Source organism: Canis lupus, chromosome 2, assembly GCF_011100685.1.
Source record: "Canis lupus familiaris isolate Mischka breed German Shepherd chromosome 2, alternate assembly UU_Cfam_GSD_1.0, whole genome shotgun sequence".
In the NCBI taxonomy this organism is placed as follows: Eukaryota; Metazoa; Chordata; class Mammalia; order Carnivora; family Canidae; genus Canis; species Canis lupus.
Window position 1 is genome coordinate 53652709 of NC_049223.1, and position 18539 is coordinate 53671247.

An 18539-nucleotide genomic window follows, 5' to 3' on the forward strand; every position below is an offset into this window, starting at 1 on the left:
ATTTTTTCCCTTAATTTGGTAAATATGAATCTTGTATAAATTCACACAAGGAACAGCCCGGTGGCTCAGCGGTTTAGCACCGCCTTCAGCCCAGGGCCTGATCCTGGAGACCCAGGGTTGAGTCCCACATTGGGCTCCCTGCATGGAGCCTGCTTCTCTCTCTGCCTGTGACTCTGCTCCCCCTGCCCCCCGCTCTGAATAAATAAATAAAATCTTTTTTTTTTTTTAAGATTTTATTTATTTATTCATAGACACAGCGAGAGAGAGAGAGAGAGAGGCAGAGACACAGGCCGAGGGAGAAGCAGGCTCCATGCAGGGAACCCGATGTGGGACTCGATCCCCGGTCTCCAGGATCACACCCCGGGCTGTAGGTGGCGCTGAACCACAGCACCACCAGGGTTGCCCTAAATAAATAAAATCTTAAAAAAAAAAAAAAAATTCACACAAGAATAGGGACACCCGGGTGGCTCAGTGGTTGAGTGTCTGCCTTTGGCCCAGGGCATGATCCTGGAGTGCTGAGAATGAGTCCCACATCAGGCTCCCTGCATGGAACCTGTTTCTGGTCCCTCTGTCTGTGTTTCTGCCTCTCTCTCTCTGTGTCTCTCATGAATAAATAAATAAAATCTTTAAAAAAGTTTTTTTTTTCCACAAAATAATAGAACTAATACTTACTATTTTTTAATAGGATTTACCTAACCAGTTTTACCGAGATTCTCATACTTTACATGAAATTCTCAGGTGAGTTTCCGTGAAGTCTCCTCAAACGTTGAATTAAATGGCAATAGTTTATAGTTCAACATTGCTGTATTTTATTTTAGGAGATATGTGCACACTGGTCGATGTCCTCTAATATTTATAATTTCTGACAGTCTCAGTGGAGATAATAATCAAAGGTTACTGTTTCCCAAAGAAATTCAGGAAGAGTGTGCTATAGCAAACATTAGGTAAGAGTAAACTTCTGCTTGTAGTGTTCATACATTGTATTTTTAAAATAATCATGTAACCACTACCTTTCTTCATAAAACTTTTGACAGTTTTAACCCTGTGGCACCAACAATTATGATGAAATTTCTTAATCGAATAGTGACAATGGAAGCTAACAAGGTAAGCCTCTTAAGAAACTAATTTGAATCTTATATTGTAATTTTATTTATTTATTTTAAAGATTTTATTTATTTATTAGAAACAGAGGCAGAGAGAGAAGCAAGCTCCATGCAGGGAGCCTGACATGGGACTTGATCCCAGGCCTCTAGGATCACACCCTGGGCCAAAGGTGGCACCAAACCGCTAAGCCATCGGGCCGCCCCTTATATTGTAACTTTAGAAAGCCACACTTGCAGAGTTAGAAACATATATTATTTCACTTTTTAGAATTAAAATACTTGATTATATTCAACAGGCCTGTCGTTCTAGAAAAGGCAGGAAATATTGATTTTAAAAATCCTTACCCTTTCTCTATTAAACCTAGCTTTGAAAAAAAAAAAAAAAACCTAGCTTTGTCTTTCACATTGAGATAAATTTGTCTTTGCTTGACTTTAGTGCTCTAAATTGTGTCTACTATCAAGAAAATGTTTCCTGGCATCTAGGTACCTCATCAACAGTCCTACTCTACTTTTATCCTATTGTCAGGTTTTTTTATTGTGGTAAAAAAAACATACATAAAATTTACCATCTTAACCATTTATTTTCTGATGTTGTGGAGATATACTTATCATATAAGTTTAAAGTGTACAGCATATTGATTTGATATACTTACATATTGCACAATGATTACCACTGTGGCATTACACAACACCTCCATCACTTAATGTAATTACCATTTCTTTTTTGTGGTGCGAAGATCTACACTCTTAACAGTATTATTTAATATTTAATAATACAGTATTACCAACTATACCATCTTAATTATTTTTTAAGTGTACAGTTCAGTGTTCTATATATTAACATTGTTGTAAAACAGCTGTTGTCTTATTTATTTATTTACTTACTTAATTACTTATTTAATTTAAGGAGAAGCAGGTTCCACACAGGGAGCCCGATATGAGACTCGATCCTGGGACCCCAGGTTTATGCCCTGAGCCAAAGTCAGGTGCTCTATAGCTAAGCCACCCAGGTGTCCCGCTGTTGTTGTCATTTTTATTTATTTTTTTTTTTATTTTTTTTTATTTTTATTTTTTTTTATTTATTTTTTATTTTTTATTTTTTTATGTTGTCATTTTTAGTGCATCATTTTTTTTTAAAGGTTTTATTTATTTATTAATAGGCACAGAGAGAGAGAGAGGCAGAGACACAGACAGAGGGAGAAGCAGACTCCATGCAGGGAGCCCGATGTGGGACTCGATCCCAGGTCTCCAGGATCACACTCCAGGCTGCAGGCGGCGCCAAACCGCTGCGCCACCAGGGCTGCCCTTCTGTCTTTCAAATAATGATGGAACTTCTCCCAGCAGCATGGTTCTAGGGGGCCCTACTGCTACAAATCGACTAGATGTTACATGAAACGGAATTTTTTTTTTTTTTTTTTTTTGCACCCCTCAGATAGTAACTGAAGGAAATCTCCAAGGGAGTGGTTACTTTGAGGATTAAACAAAATTATGTTATGTACAACACTTAGTGGAGTAAATAAAAACTATTAATAGTAAAAAATTAGAAACAAATGGAGTCCAGTAATAGAAGAAGCAATTATTATGGTGCGGTATTATATCATTAGTGTTGTGAGAATATTTAGTAACGTGAGAAAATACAGTTTAATGTCAAAAAATAACAAGATGCAGGGGTGCCTGGCTGGCTCATTTGAAGATCATACAACTCTTGAACTCGGGGTCTTGAGTTGGAGCCACCACGTTGAGTGTAGAGATTACTTTAAATAAGTAAGGGCAGCCCCGGTGGCTCAGCGGTTTACCTGGGCTTCAGTCCAGGGCCTGATCCTGGAGACCTGGGATCGAGTCCCACATCGGGCTTCCTGCATGCATCCTGCTTCACCCTCTGCCTGTATTTCTGCCTCTCTCTCTCTCTATCTCTCATGAATAAATAAATAAATCTTAAAAAATAAAAAGACCTAGAAACTAGTTTTTTCAAGCTTTAATCTTTCATTTTAGAATGGAGGAAATACTATTGTCCCTGATAAAACTTCTCTGGAGTTGCTCTGTCAAGGATGTTCTGGTGATATCAGAAGTGCAATAAATAGCCTCCAGTTTTCTTCTTCGAAAGGTAACTGAAAGATAAATTTTTACAGCATTATTTGGGTAACTAACTTCCTCTTAATTGTTTGTGAAATGAAAATAAACCATTTTAACTTTTAATTAATATATATCTCCATCTACTGTTTGTTTTGAGACTTCTATAAAATCATGTATGTACTCATGCATACACGCACCCCTGTTAACATGTCATTGTATGTATCTGTATACCTGAGACAAAACCTGATGGTTTTGCTACTTTACTTTTTAAAGTTAATTTGGAGGGCAGCCCGGGTAGCTCAGCGGTTTATCGCCGCCTTCAGCACAGGGTGTGATCCTGGAGACCCAGGATCGAGTCCCACGTCAGGCTCCCTGCATGGAGTCTCCTTCTCCCTCTGCCTCTCTCTCTCATTCTCTCTCTCTCTCTCTCTCTGTGTCTCATGAATAAATAAAATTTTTTTTAAAAGTTAATTTAGATGAGACTTCTTGGGTGAAAATCCTCTGTCATTTACTGGTGATTAATCTTGCAAATGACAATCATTTTGTGTCTGCGTATTCTCATCTTTTGTATGAGAACCTCTCTTAGAGTTGTGTGAAAAGTGAATGTGTATTCCAGTGGTTGATATAGATTAAGGAATGGGAAAAAAAAAAAGGAGTCAATAAATGGTCAGCTATTAATGAATTTTATTTTTTTAAAGATTTTTTTATTCATGAGAGACACACAGAGAGAGGCAGAGACACAGGCAGAGGGAGAAGCAGGCCCCATGCAGGGAGCCCATTGTGGGACTCCATCCCAAGTCTCCAGGATCATGCCCCGGGCTGCAGGGGGGCACCAAACTGCTGTACCACTGGGGCTGCCCTGTTAATGAATTTTAATAAGTATTGTGCTAAGGGGCTCCTCGGTGGCTCAGTAGGTTAAGCATCCAACTCTTCAGCTCAGGTTGTGATTTCAGGGTTGTGAGATCAAGCCCCAGGTGGGGCTCTACACTGGACATGGAGCCTGCTTAAGGTTCTCTCTCTCCCTCTCACCGTCCCTGCTTTGTGCACGTGGGCATGCTCTCTCTCCAAAATAAATACATTTTTTAAAAAATATATAGTATTGTGTGTAGGTAGGTTTGCTTTTTATTTATTTTTAATTTATATATGATAAATTTAGCAAATTGATTTACCTTTATTGTAAAAAAGGGTGCAGTATCATGCCGTATAGAGATAGCATAGAGGCTCCTTAGTGGCTCAGTTGGTTAAGTGTCTGACTCTTTTGTTTTTATTCATGAGATAGACAGAGAGAGAGAGAGAGGCAGAGACACAGGCAGAGGGAGAAACAGGCTCCATGCAGGGAGCCCGACATGGGACTCGATCCTGAGTCTCCAAGATCACACCCCGGGCTGAAGGCGGCGCTAAACCACTGAGCCATCATCTGGGCTGCCCCAGTGTCTGACTCTTGATCTTAGTTCAGGTCTTGATCTCAGGGTCCTGAGTTCAAGCCCTGTGTTAGGCTCCACATTGGGCATGGAACCTACTTAAAAACAAAAGGGAACCTGAGTGGCTCAGTAGCTTGAGTGACCAACTCCTGGTCTTGGCTCAGGTCATGATCCTCTGGGTCATGGAATGGAGCCTCATGTGGGGCTTGGCACTCAGGGAGTCTGCTTGACGATTCTCTCCCTCTGCCCCCTCCCCCCACTCGCATGCTTGCATGCTTTCTCACTCGCTCTCTCAAATAAATCTTTAAAAAGTATATATAGAGAGATAGCACATGGTTTCTTGAACATTGTCCTCATCAGAAAACATTTAACCAAGCACCTTACTTGATATTTCACACTGAAGAATTGACCTTGAAAAATTAAAAGCCATCTTTGGAGCTCTCAAAATCTATTTGAAATCCTAGTATCTACCTACAAGTGAAACTTGTTTGTTTAGGTTACATCTTTCCTTTTCAAAATAACTGAGAGAAAAGTAAATAGGCAGCATAATACAACTGAAACTGGAATTCTCATTCAGGCACATAAATGTAAGTGGTGTTTAGTTCACTATTGGAATTATGGGTTGAGAAGTCTGAAGTAAGCCAATTTACAGTCCTAACTACCATTTATAATGTTATTATTCTGAGCTCAGAAATTTTGAAGGGAAGAAAATATTTTCTGAGTGGGTCAGGAACTGTATTTGCAATCATATATTTTCCCATTTAATTCTTGACCAGCTTAATGAGATAGACAATAAGAAAAATAAAACCCAGATCCTATGTTCTGTCTGCTCTTCCAGGTTACTTAAGTGATGCATTCTGGGTTTTGAAGGGTAGATTTACGAATGAAATGTCAAAACAGATCTATTCATAAATTGAAGACTGCCCAAATGAGTAGAGAGGTAATACAGAATAGCTGTTGAACATGCACTACAGAACTGTACGGCCTGGATTCAAATCACTCACTAGCTGATGATCTTGAGGCAGTTACTTAATCCCTTTATATCTCCTATCTTTAATGTGCGTAATAATAGTTCTCCCCTAATCAAGTTGTTTTAAGGATTTAATTGGCTAATACATATCATGCACCAAAAACAGTTCCTTGCACAAGCAGTACCATGAGAAATCAAAATGATAGGCCTGTATTAGAGAATATATCATTTCTATGTGTGAAACTTTGAAATCTATGTTGTGAGAGATTATATTCCATTTTAATAGCATAGCAACTCAAAGCCAACTCTTACTCAGTTCACATACTTTATAATTACCATTTATTAGAAAAATATATTTTAACTAAAATACTTAGTGTTACTGTATATAAAATATTGTCAGTTTTTTCATATTTTAATTTTATTTTCAATATTGTCTCTTGGGTGTATATTATTTAGGAGCAAACAGTTTATGGCCAAGGAAGAAAGGAATATCTTCAATAAAATCAGATGCTGTGCTGTCAAAATCAAAACGAAGAAAAAAAACTGATACGATTTTTGAAAACCAAGAAGTCCAAGCTATTGGTGGCAAAGATGTTTCTCTCTTTCTCTTCAGAGCATTGGGGAAAATATTATATTGTAAAAGTAAGAGAATCCTATATGGTTTTTTTTTAATCTGTTAGTCTTACAACTGACATTAAATACCAATTTTTGAAAATGTCACTTATTTGGCAGGTAGGGCTAGGTCTGACACTGTTGGGCAAGGGCTAAGACAGAGCAGGTGAATGTATTTAGAGTATTTTTGGACTATGGACAGGATTAAATCTAAAAGCTGTAGACTCAATCCCTGACTGTAAATCTTTAAAAAGATAGTTTGCTGCAGGTAAGACATCAGGTTCTCTAGAATTTTAGCAACAATTGGTGGTAGTCCAAAGCACCCTTAGAACTGAACTCTGGACACAGGACCCTAGGCAAATAGTCAGGTAGCTTCAGGCTACTTTGTATCTCTTTACATTTCTCTTCACTATTGGCTCTGTCCCCCAACCTCCTGTTTCCCTCCTGTCTTTAATGCCTGCTTCACCTCAGTCCTTCCACCTGGATCACTGATGTCTAAGCTTCCAAATTGTTTCTCCTTTCAATAAAATCCCAAACTGGTTTTTTTATGTGGAAAATAACAGTTCTCAGGATGCCTGGGTGGCTCAATGGTTGAGCGTCTGCCTGTGGCTCAGGGCGTGATCCCAGAGTTCTGGGATCGAGTCCTGCATCGGGCTCCCCGCAGGGAGCCTGCTTCTCCCTCTACCTGTGTCTCTGCCTCTCTCTCTCTGTAGAGTCTCTCATGAATAAATAAATAAAATCTTAAAAAAAAAAAAATTGTTCTCTATCTGCTGATCCTGAAGAAAGAGAATTAGGATTGGGGTGGTGGGGTCAGACATGCTTTTGTATCGATTGAAACAATTCATACAAAATTTCGAAGGAAACTATTGCCATAGTTGGGAATCGTTTTACCTGTTACAGCACTGAATAAATAATCATAATGGACCATTGAGAAAAGTTCTATGTGTACAATGTCCTTGATTTTCTCCCAGGTAGTTTTTCATACCTCTTGTAGAATAGCTGCTTTCCTGGGTCACAAATAGTATGTGAACCAAGCATTCACTGAAGTTTCATGTTTATCACACTTGTTCTTATCTGAGACTATTTTCTGGTTGCCAAAAACCCACTTGTTCTAAATGACTGTTTTTAATCTTCCTATAAAACTCTGGGTGCCTCCTATACCCATTTTCCATATTCTCATCTTCCTTGCCTCTTTGTCCTCTATTGTCTCTCTGTATTTCTGCTTCATTGTCTCTTCACTGCAGGCATCCTTCTTGTTTTAGGCTAATATTTCTCAGTTTCTTCTTTCCAGATGGTTGAAAATTTGGGATTTCTATATGGAAAACTTCATGCCACCCGAACCAAATGAAACAGGCATCACTTAGGTGAAAGTGAAGACATACCCCTGTCCTTGGATCCTCTTACCTCTGAATAGCCTCAGTGGCTATTCCCACCAATTATTTTCCTTCTACTCTTTGTTTTCCTTCTCAACATTCATTATAACTTCTTGTATCAGGGAACAGGGTTCCTGTTCTCTCATGCAGAAAGCAATCTCAGCCTACATAGTAGAGAAAACAGTAAAGATTTTTATATTGAGACTGAGGATCAAAGAAGAAAGCAGCTCAGAGCTGAAAAGGTGAAATGCTGCAGAGCACTTTGAGAATTGGAATATTTAGTTTAATAATCCAGGCATCAGAATTCTAATTTGAGTTAATAGTGATAATGAGGCAACTCACTGTATATATAGTAGCAAGGCACGGTAATAGTGAAGCAACTCACATAAGCCTCCAGTTACTTTGTTTTTTTAACATCTTAGTGTGTTTGGTATTATGTGCCTAAAGTGCTGAAAAAAATCTTCATATGGGTGGTTCTATGTAACTATAGGGTGGTGGTATTTTTAGTAATTCTAGAAATTTTTTTACAGGAGCATCTTTAACAGAATTAGATTCCCCTCGATTGCCTTCACATTTATCAGAGCATGAGCGAGATACCTTACTTGTTCAACCTGAGGTACAGTCTTTAATAACATTTAGTACTTCGTAGAGGATATATATTATTTACATTTGTGGCTATATACATTTAACCCCTACATTTTTAGCTAACTTATATGTTTATGCTTCTTTTTATAGGAAGTGGTAGAAATGTCACACATGCAAGGAGAGTTATTTAATTTATATCTTCACCAAAACTACATAGATTTCTTCGTGGAAGTAGATGATCTTGTGAGAGCCAGTGACTTTCTGAGTTTTGCAGATATCCTCAGCGGTGACTGGAATGTAAGACCATTTGAATTAACTGTTTTTGGTTATGAATGTTTCCTCAGATTTGAGAAAGTTTGCTTTTATTTCTCATTATTTGACATCTTACATAACATAATAATGAAATTAATTCATCCATCCCAGTGTTTGACAGTGGTCAATTTGACTTTCTTGGTGATAACACCAATCTTTTTTTTTTTTTTTTTTTAAAGATTTTATTTATTTATTCATAGAGACACACAGGCAGAGGGAGAAGCAGGCTCCATGCAGGGAACCCAACGTGGGACTCGATCCCGGGTCTCTAGGATCACACCCCAGGCTGCAGGCGGCGCTAAACCGCTGCGCCACCAGGGCTGCCCCACACCAATCTTTTCTAAAGTTATTTTCTGATTATAAAATTAATATATAGATTCAGAAATTTTGACAACCATTGGAAAGTAGAGGGAGAAGAAATATGCTTTTTATACTTTTACTTTTTAAATAATTTTTTTACAAATTTGAAATAATTCACTATAAAATTTGTGTTATTTCTTAACATTTTAGCACTGCTCTGATCAATGCAATAGCTACTAGCCACATATGACTATTTATATTAGGTTAAATTTAATTTTAAAGTTCAGTTTCTCAGTCACATTGGCCACATTTCCAGCATTTGATAGCTACCTGTGGCTAGCAACTACTGTGTTGAACAGCTACTGTGAATAGTTTATTAAATAACAAATATTTCTGTTATAGAAAGTTCTTTTGCATAACACTGTTTTGATAATGTTTCTGTGTTATAAATATTGAAATAGCATTAACAATTAAAATTAGGAAAGATATAATAAAAAACATGTATGATATGGTTTATTATATTTAGAGTTTCATTATTCAGCAGTTGCATTTAATTCTTCTTGTATTCTTTTTTACTTTGAAATTTTCTAACCTATAGACAAATTGAAAGAATAGTATGATGAATGTTTATATACTCTTAGCTTTTGCTCACCAGTTTTTCACATTTTACCACATTTGCATAACCTCTTTGCGTTTACACACTTGTTTTGGCTCAGTAGTTGGGAAAATATTGCAAACATCAGATCACTTAATGCTTAAGCATATATAAGGACATTGCCCTTTTTACAACCACATAGCATTTATCACACTTAAGAAAAATAACATTCATTAAGTAATATACGGTCCTTATTCTGACTTCTTTAATTGTCTCAAAAATGTATTTTAAGGGGCACCTAGCTAGCTCAGTCAGTAGAACATGCAACTCTTGATCTTTGGGGTTGTAAGTTTGTGCCCCACATTGGATGTAGGGATTACTTAAAATATTAACTTGATCTTGGCCAAAAGGCTGAGAAGCAATAAAAAATAAAGTCTTGGGATCCCTGGGTGGCGCAGCGGTTTAGCGCCTGTCTTTGGCCCAGGGCGTGATCCTGGAGACCCGGGATCGAATCCCACGTCGGGCTCCCGGTGCATGGTGCCTGCTTCTCCCTCTGCCTGTGTCTCTGCCTCTCTCTCGCTCTCTGTGACTATCATAAATAAATAAAAAATTTTAAAAAAAAAGTCTTTAAAAAAAATGTATTTCAGGCAGCCCCAGTGGCGCAGTGGTTTGGTGCCGCCTTCAGCCCGGGGTGGGATCCTGGAGACCCGGGATCAAGTCCCACGTCAGGCTACCGGCATGGAGCCTGCTTCTCCTTCTGCCTGTGCTTCTCTCTCTCTCTCATAAATAAATACAATCTTAAAAAAAAAAAAATATATATATATATATATATATATGTATTTCAAGTTGTTTTCACCATCCACATTCAGAATCCAGCCAGAGTTCAAAAGATGCTACACAATTGATTGTTGTGGTTCAATTGAATTTGATTTAGGTAATTTTATAGCATATTATTTTTAGGGGTGTGGTAATACTAGAAAAAGGAAACATACACAAGGGGTATCTGGGTGCTTGGTTGGTTGAGCATCCAACTCTTGGTTTCAGCTTGAATTTGATCTCATGGGTTACCGGGAACCCTGCATCTGGCCTGCAGTTGGCAAAGAGTCTGGATTCTCTCCCTCCACTCCTCCCCCTACCCACGTGTGTGTGTGTGTGCGTGTGTGTGTGTGTGTGTGTGCTGTCTCTCTAAAATAATTTTTTTTAAAGTGAACATAAGTAAATATGATTAGCGGTTCTTTGACATCAGCAATACCAATTGTAAATCTCTTATTTTCTTTATTTTACACTTTGTCTCCTTTTTTAGACACGTTCTTTACTCAGGCAATATAGTACATCCATAGCTACGAGAGGTGTGATACATTCCAACAAGGCCCGAGGATTTGCTCATTGCCAAGGAGGAGGATCAAGTTTTCGACCCTTGCACAAACCCCAGTGGTTTATCATAAATAAAAAGGTAAAAAAAGAATTATATACTTTTCCTTTTTAAAGATTTTTTATTTATTTATTCATGAGAGACACAGAAAGAGAGGCAGAGACACAGGCAGAGGGAGAAGCAGGCTCCTTGCAGGGCGCCCAATATGGGACTCAGTCCCTGGACCCTGGGATCATGCCCCAAGCCGAAGGCAGATGCTCAACCACTGAGCCACCCAGGCATCCTGAGTTACATAACTTTTAATAGGTGAACTTCATGGTATGTGAGTACATCTCAGTAAAGTCATTTTTTTTTTAAGTTTTGAAAAAGTGTTTTTTTATTAGTAAGAAATAGTTGCTAACACCCACAATTTTCTTAGAATTATAGTAAGACATATAAAGGACACTCTTCTTAAATGCCTCATTATTAAGGAAAAAAACACTCAAAATTTGCAAGCACATTATTTATTGGTTGACTGTTACTGAGTTCATACTATCATTATAATGATCTTTTAGTTTTAGTTGAAAATAGGGCACCTGGCTGGCTCAGTTGGAAGAGCATGTGATTCTTGATCTCAGGGTCTTGAATCAAGAATCAAGTCCCCATTGGGTGTAGAGATTCCTTTTTTTTTTTTTTTTACAAAAGAAAGAAAAAATAAAGCCTTGCTTTACCTCTAACCATCTGGACAGGATATTTATCTAATGTGCACTTAGTTTCCACAGCTTTAAATGTGGAGGATTGGATTAAAAATTTAAAAAGTAGCTGGCCCCAAAGTTGAATACTGCACACAGGAAGGTGTTTTTTTCATAAATTGTCAGTCTTTAAAAAATAAGTATAATAATTCAGATATGGATTTCTAGCTCAGAATTCCTGGACTCTCCTGAAAATAATGCAAAGTAAGGCAGCACTGGTCTGTATTTTTCATGGCGGCAATCTGATGAAGCCAAGTAGCATCTGTCCCTTGAAGGTGGGAGTGGTGGGTACTCCCCTCCCCAGCTGTCTCACTGGACTGATTTATATATGTGCCTGTCGCCTCCAGCATCTGAATTTGTGGCCCCTGAACTACATCATCTCTAACATGTCTTCCAAGTCATAAATCATACAGTTAAATATGAGCCTCTAATTCATTAACTGAGACATTTTTTCCAACAGATTTCTTCAAGAATCTCATGACGTGTAACAATTTATGTCCCTTATTGACTTGCTTTTCTCTTTACAGCATGTGTATTAATTTTGCCTTGTATTAATTTTGCCTTGTAGGGTTTTTGTTTGTTTTTTTAAAGATTTTATTTATTCATGAGAGAGAGAGAGAGGCAGAGACACAGGCAGAAGGAGAAGCAGGCTCCCTGTGGGGAGCCCAATGTGGGACTCAATCCCAGGACCCCTGGATCAGGACTTGAGCCAAAGGCAGATGCTCAACCACTGAGCCACCCGGGCGTCCCAAAGAAATTCTTTTACTGAGAAACAATATCCTCACATAGTTTGTGGTTATCCTTATAAAAAGAATTTCTTCGATTGTTAAGGGTTTTTTTTCCTTCTACCTTAAGTCTCTTAAAAAATTCTGATTGCTATTATGTAAAATATGGAATAGTCGTGTAGGTGGAATGCTTTATTATAAATAAGCTTAGGATAGTTACAAAAAAGATAAAGTCTTAAAAGTATGTGTCATGTAAACACACTTTGTAATATAGTAAACTTAGTGTTTCTAGGAATACATCTCCACGTTTTTTAATTTTATTTTTTGCTTCATCTTTTTTCTTTTCTTCTGTACAGTATCGAGAAAATTGCCTGGCAGCAAAAGCACTTTTTTCTGACTTCTGCTTACCAGCTTTATGCCTCCAAACTCAGCTGTTGCCATATCTTGTCTTGTTAACCATTCCAATGAGAAATCCAGGTAATAACATGAGTTTTTATTTATCCCAAGAAGTAGTGTTTTATAATTTTATCCTTCTGTAGGTCAACTCATTGCTGTATTCTAGTGAGGCTAAGTTGTTTTCCCTTCATTTTTTAATCCAGAATTAATACATGTTTTTGATTTAAAAAGGAAGGAAGAAGTCAGTACAGAAGTATATAAAGTAAAAATTACAAGTCCCCTATAACTACTGGCAATTCCTTTTGAAACATTGGTATGAACTCTACCAGACTTTTTTCTGTACAGAAACAAGTATTAGGCATACGCTTTGACATATATCACTTACCATGGATAGCATTCCATATTTTATAAGTGCTCAATCAGCTCCGGAGGTTGGGAAGTCCAAGCACATCTAGTGTCTAGTAAAGGTCTCCTTCCTACCTCACAGCCACCCTCTTGTATTCCTACATGGAGAAAGCAGAGCAGAGAGCACTCTCTCAGGTCTTTTTCATAAATATCAGAAATCCAAGGATCATTTTGTACTTTCTTTGCTCTAGTCCTGGAAATAGGAATTTCAAGGAGTGTTTGTTCCTTTTAGTGGAAGTGGTATTTAGAACTTGAGATCTGGCGGTGCCTGGCTGGCTCAGCCAATAGTGAGTGACTCTTGATCTAGGGTCTAGGGGTTGTGAGTTCAATCTCCGTGTTGTATGTAGAGCGTACTTAAAAAAAGAGAGAGAGAATTTAGGATCTGGGCACTAGGTATGTCATTGCTCCTAGAGTATCATTGTGTCTGAGCTGTTTCAGTGGAACAAAGCGGGAAGTGTGTATGTATAAACCATGAGTTCACACCAGGACATTCAATTTCAGTCCAACACCACAGAGTTTATTCTCACCTTCCCCAGTTTAGTATCTAGTACTGGTTTAGACTACCTTACATTGGAATTATCTGGAGAATCATTTACCCACTGGTTAAAAATTCAGATGATAGGATCGCAACTTAGTTTCCCATATCAAAAAGCTCTTTTTAAAAAGTCCCAATTCTGTTCTGTAGTGGATCTTTAAAAAGGTAAGTATTCAAGGTCAATCTCTACAAACTTTGAAAGTTTATAAATTCTGCAAAAAATAAGATGTTTTGGGAGTGCCTGGCTGGCTCAGTTGGTAGAGCATGCAACTCTTTTTTTAAAAAGTATGTATTTATTTATGAGAGAGAGAATTTGTACACACAAGACAGGTGGGGAAGAGGGGCGGGCAGAAGGAGCGGGGAGAGAGGATTTTAAGCAGACTCAGCACTGAGCACGGAGCCCTCGGGCTCCATCCCACAACACTTGGCATCATGACCTGATCTGAAACCAAGAGTCCGACGCTCAACCCACTGCACAACCCAAGTACCCCAAGAGCATGCAACTCTTGATCTTAGGGTGGGAGTTCAAGACCCACATTTGGTGTGGAGCCTACTTAAAAAAAAAAGACGTTTTAGTTTTTCTTTGTATCATTTCATGCCATTTCTTTATTTACCGTGTCATTTTCCCTGTCATTTTAGACATTTATTTTTTACTCCTTTCTCTTTGTCTTACACTCTGGTCCTCTGTTAGTGTTTGCTGGAATGCTTATAGCATTCCTCTGATAACTTTGTTCATTTTGCTCCATTTTCTCTTCTCTTGGATTACACAGTATTTATCAGTCTTGTTCAGGTTGACTGACTTTCTTCTGCCAGTTCAGACCTACTGTTGAGCCCCTGTAGCATGTCACTGTTCTAGGCGAGTGCTCACGTGGAGACGGCCCCTGATCATCACGGCTGGGCCCCTCTGCCCTGTGCGGGAGCTTGGGCAAGGGCCAGTGCATTCCAGGAAGAGGCAGGATTCTCAGCCTGCTGTGCTACTAGGATAAAGCTTCGTGCTACGGTTGGACAGAGGGAGTCCTGAATTCCTGGCTAGCCACAGGAAGTAGGGGGTCCTATGGGGCCTCGGCTGCACCCCCCACCCCGAGTGAAGTCTCCCTAGAAAATTACTCTGTAAGACCCAGCTGTCAGTTCTTTTGGGTGTATGTTCAGAAGTGGAATTGCTAGATCATATAGTAAATCTGTCTTTAATTTTTTGAGGAGCTACCTTACCATTTCTGTAGTGATTACACCCATTTTACATTTCTACCAGCAATGTCCAAGGGTTTCCGTTTCTCCATATCTTTGCAAAACCTTTTTTTTTTTCCTTTTTTTAAATAACAGACACCCTAAAGGATATGAAATGGTATCCTGTGGTTTTCATTTGATTTTTTTCCAGGGATTTATGATTTTGAGCATCCCTTCATATTTTTGTTGGCCTTTTTCTTGGGAGGGGGGGCACTTGTATATATTCTTCAGAGAGATGTCTTTTTAAAGTTTTTTTTTGTTGTTAATCTCTTGTTTCAGCTCAAATTTCTTTTATTCAAGATATTGGAAGGCTTCCTCTGAAGCGACACTTTGGAAGGTAAGCTGATTATTTTAATTTTCAAAGACTTGTTACTGAAATGTCCACTGACAGTTGTTCATTCAGTATACAGCCAGTAAAATTTATCTGTAAAATCTAAGAAATACATATTATTCCCCGTGGTTAATGACCATATGATTGCATTGTAGACCCATCATTTTATTACATGTAACAGCATATTTTCACTCACAAAGGAATATCAAGCCAAATAGAATCATGGAATCATAAAAGCAAAGGAATCTTTATGATCTTCCATTTAATAAATCTTGCATATCTAGAGACCCCTTTTCACCTTTTCTGCCCAGAGGTGTTCGTAGCCTGTGTTTAAAGCCTGCAGTGACCAGGAGCTACCACAAAATACTGCCTTTTTTTTTTTTTAACTTCTTTCTCTTAAAAGATTCAGACAAATTTTGTTAAAAAAATAAACATAAAAAAAAGAAAAAGTGGGATCCCTGGGTGGCGCAGCGGTTTGGCGCCTGCCTTTGGCCCAGGGCGCGATCCTGGAGACCCGGGATCGAATCCCACATCGGGCTCCCGGTGCATGGAGCCTGCTTCTCCCTCTGCCTGTGTCTCTGCCTCATTCTCTCTCTCTCTCTGTGACTATCACAAATAAATAAAAATTTTAAAAAAAATTAAAAAAAAAAAAAAAGAAAAAGTAAACATAGAGAGGTAAATCTGTATCTGTGCTGTTCATTTTATTACAAATCACTTCTAGGCTAATTTCAGTGATTAATACAACACCTATATTTCATTTCTACCTTGGTTATTTGTAAGGTCAAATTATATACTCAGGCTTTTGAAAATGTTTAATAAAAGGGCTTTTTAACTGCTATTACTGGTTCAACTACTTGATCTAACTTGGGAGACAGGATTTGTCAGTGCTTCTAATTGCAGTCATTCATGATGACCATATTTAGGGACGCCTGGCTGGCACTGTCAAGATAGAGTATGAGACTCTTGATCTTGGGGTTGTGAGTTCAGGCCCCACATTGGGTATAGAGATTACTTAAATAAGTAAATAAACAAACATGATTACCATATTTAACATCAATGATTCATGTTAATGATATTAAATATTAATATTTAGCTTGATAGGTTAATACTTAATAGTTCTATAGTTTCCTATAATACAACCTGTACCTTATTTTGTATATTTAGCTTATTTCCAACTTTATCATAGTTTTCCTTGTAGCTTTAATCATTTTGGACATCAAATGCTATTTACATAAGATGTATTCCTAGAAATAAAGTTGCTAATCAGCAGATACACACTTTTCTGAAGCCTTTGCTGGATACTGCCAGATTGTTTCCAAGAATATTTTATCAATCTTATGTTCACTTACAATGTATCAGTATATTCTTTTCTCCTAACTCTTGACACTGCTGGGTTTTTATTAAAACCTTTTTAAAAGGTTTTGGGGTGCCTGGCTGGCTCAGTCAGAGGCGTAGGCCATTCTTGATCTCAGGGTTGTGTGTGTGAGCCCAATGTTGGGTTAAGATTACTTAATAAATAAAACATTAATAGGGGCACCTGGGTGGCTCAGTTGGTTAAGCACCTGCCTTTAGCTCAGGTCATGATCCCAGGGTCCTGGGTTTTAGTCCTTACTCCAAGTCCCTCCACAGCAGGGAAACTGCTTGTCTTTCCTCTGCCACTCCCCTTGTTTGTCCTCTCTCTCTCTCTCTCTCTGCCAAACAAATAAAATATTAAAAAAAAATTAAAAGTCACTGCCACTTTTAAAGATGATGGTAAAGTAATGATAGTTCATTACATTAACAGTTTTTAAAATTATTATTATTATTATTTTTTTTTTTTAGTTTTTAAAATTATTAATTAGGTTGAGCAATTTAGTTACCATTTGTATTTTTTATGTAAGTTGTCCATGTTTTATACTCCTCTTTCTATTTCTTTAGAGTGTGCAAGCGCATCCATGCTCACAAGGTTGGGGAGGGGCAGAGGGAGAGAGAGAGAGGGAATAATATTAAGAGAATATTAAAGACTCTGAGATAATGACCTGATCCAAAATCAGAAGCCCGTTGCTTAACCATCTGAGCCACCCAGGTGCCCCTACCCATTTTTCTATTCAATTTATTTTTTTCTTTTTTATTTGTAAACATTCCTTAATAAAGACGTTAATCAAGTCATTTGTTTTGTAAGTTGTAATGATTTTTTCATTTTGTCATTTACCTTGTGCTTTTGTTTATATAATTAAACTAAAGGGCTTGGGGCACCTCCGTGGCTCAGTGCTTGAGTGTCTATCTGCTTTTGGCTCCAGTCGTGATCCTGGGATCGAGTCTCGCATCAGGCTGATGCCAGGCAGGGAGCCTGCTTCTTCCTCTGCCCATGTCTCTGCCTCTCTCTGGAAGAAATAAATACTTTCTAAATAAGTAAATAATAAACTAAAGGGCTTGGCTAAACAGTGAGCAGAGTCCAGATAAATGAATGACTGGAGAAAACTTCATAATTCTCACATGCATGGTATAATTTAAAGGTATCCCCTTTTTTGGTTATTATTAATGCTTGTATTCTGAATCTGGCAGGTTGAAAATGGAAGCCCTGACAGACAGGGAACACGGACTGATAGACCCTGACAGTGGAGATGAAGCCCAGCTTAATGGAGGGCAGCCTGCAGAGGAAGCCCTGGGCGAACCCACTCAGACCGCTGAGCCTGAAACGTGCTGTCTGCCTTGGAGTCAAAATAGTGGAAGTGAACTGCCCGCCAGCCAGCCTCAGACGTTTTCAGGCCAAGGAGACGTGGAAGAAGAAGAGCTGGTAATAGAAGACTATGAAAGCGATGGGCCGTAGAAGCCGGCCTGCTGCTAATGGTGCCACCGGCAGATTCATGTTCATTTTACTCAGTTGTATCTGAACAAAGATAATACACTTTTCAAGTGAATGACAGTTTAATTCTCCACTCTTGTAGTATTTCAGCACAAGAAACTGACTTCTCTGTCATTTTGAAGTAAACAGAAGATCAAGCCTCAAATTTTTTTTCTAGTATTTATTTAGTCTTGTGTCTGGTGTTGGGAGAGGTCAGTGTGAATGAAGTGTGTTTGAACATTATGCCAAATATAAAAAAATGTGAAGGAATAATTTAGAATACTAAGACTTTATGGGGTTGTAAATACGAATTATGAAAGTTTAGTATGCAATTGAGTGTAAATAAATCTTGTGCCTTATCCAGTTTCTCTATGGTCTCTGACTTCTCAATACCATTTTTATATGCTGTACAGTGGACTACTTTAGATGCTTTTTGGAAAGTATTTAATTTATATCAAAATTAAAATGTTGAATTTCTTTTCGTTTCTTCTTTTAATATTTCCTAATATGTATTGCCGGCGAGGTATCATTGGTCATAGTGCATGCGTCTCCTTTATCCATTGTTAAGTTTTCAAAAAACCGGGAGAAACGGCAGCCTTGCGCCGGGCACTCCGGCAGGGTTAGGCCCACCTGTCCGGGCCTTTCCGGGGTG

The 18539-nt window shown here is 38.2% G+C and overlaps 1 protein-coding gene across 1 annotated transcript in view; it reads left to right on the top strand.

The window, feature by feature from the left end:
* Positions 1-18254, top strand: part of RAD17 (RAD17 checkpoint clamp loader component) — a 30563-nt gene extending 12309 nt beyond the window's left edge. Inside the window, exons 8-18 of the mRNA XM_038530788.1 lie at positions 686-738; positions 819-944; positions 1035-1104; positions 3096-3207; positions 6024-6209; positions 8083-8168; positions 8288-8434; positions 10648-10797; positions 12529-12649; positions 15012-15069; positions 17608-18254. Of these exons, the coding sequence (XP_038386716.1) occupies positions 686-738; positions 819-944; positions 1035-1104; positions 3096-3207; positions 6024-6209; positions 8083-8168; positions 8288-8434; positions 10648-10797; positions 12529-12649; positions 15012-15069; positions 17608-17872 (1374 nt within the window). The 3' untranslated portion in view covers positions 17873-18254. The remainder of the gene's footprint in view (positions 1-685; positions 739-818; positions 945-1034; positions 1105-3095; positions 3208-6023; positions 6210-8082; positions 8169-8287; positions 8435-10647; positions 10798-12528; positions 12650-15011; positions 15070-17607) is intronic.
* Positions 18255-18539: the final 285 nt, after the last annotated feature.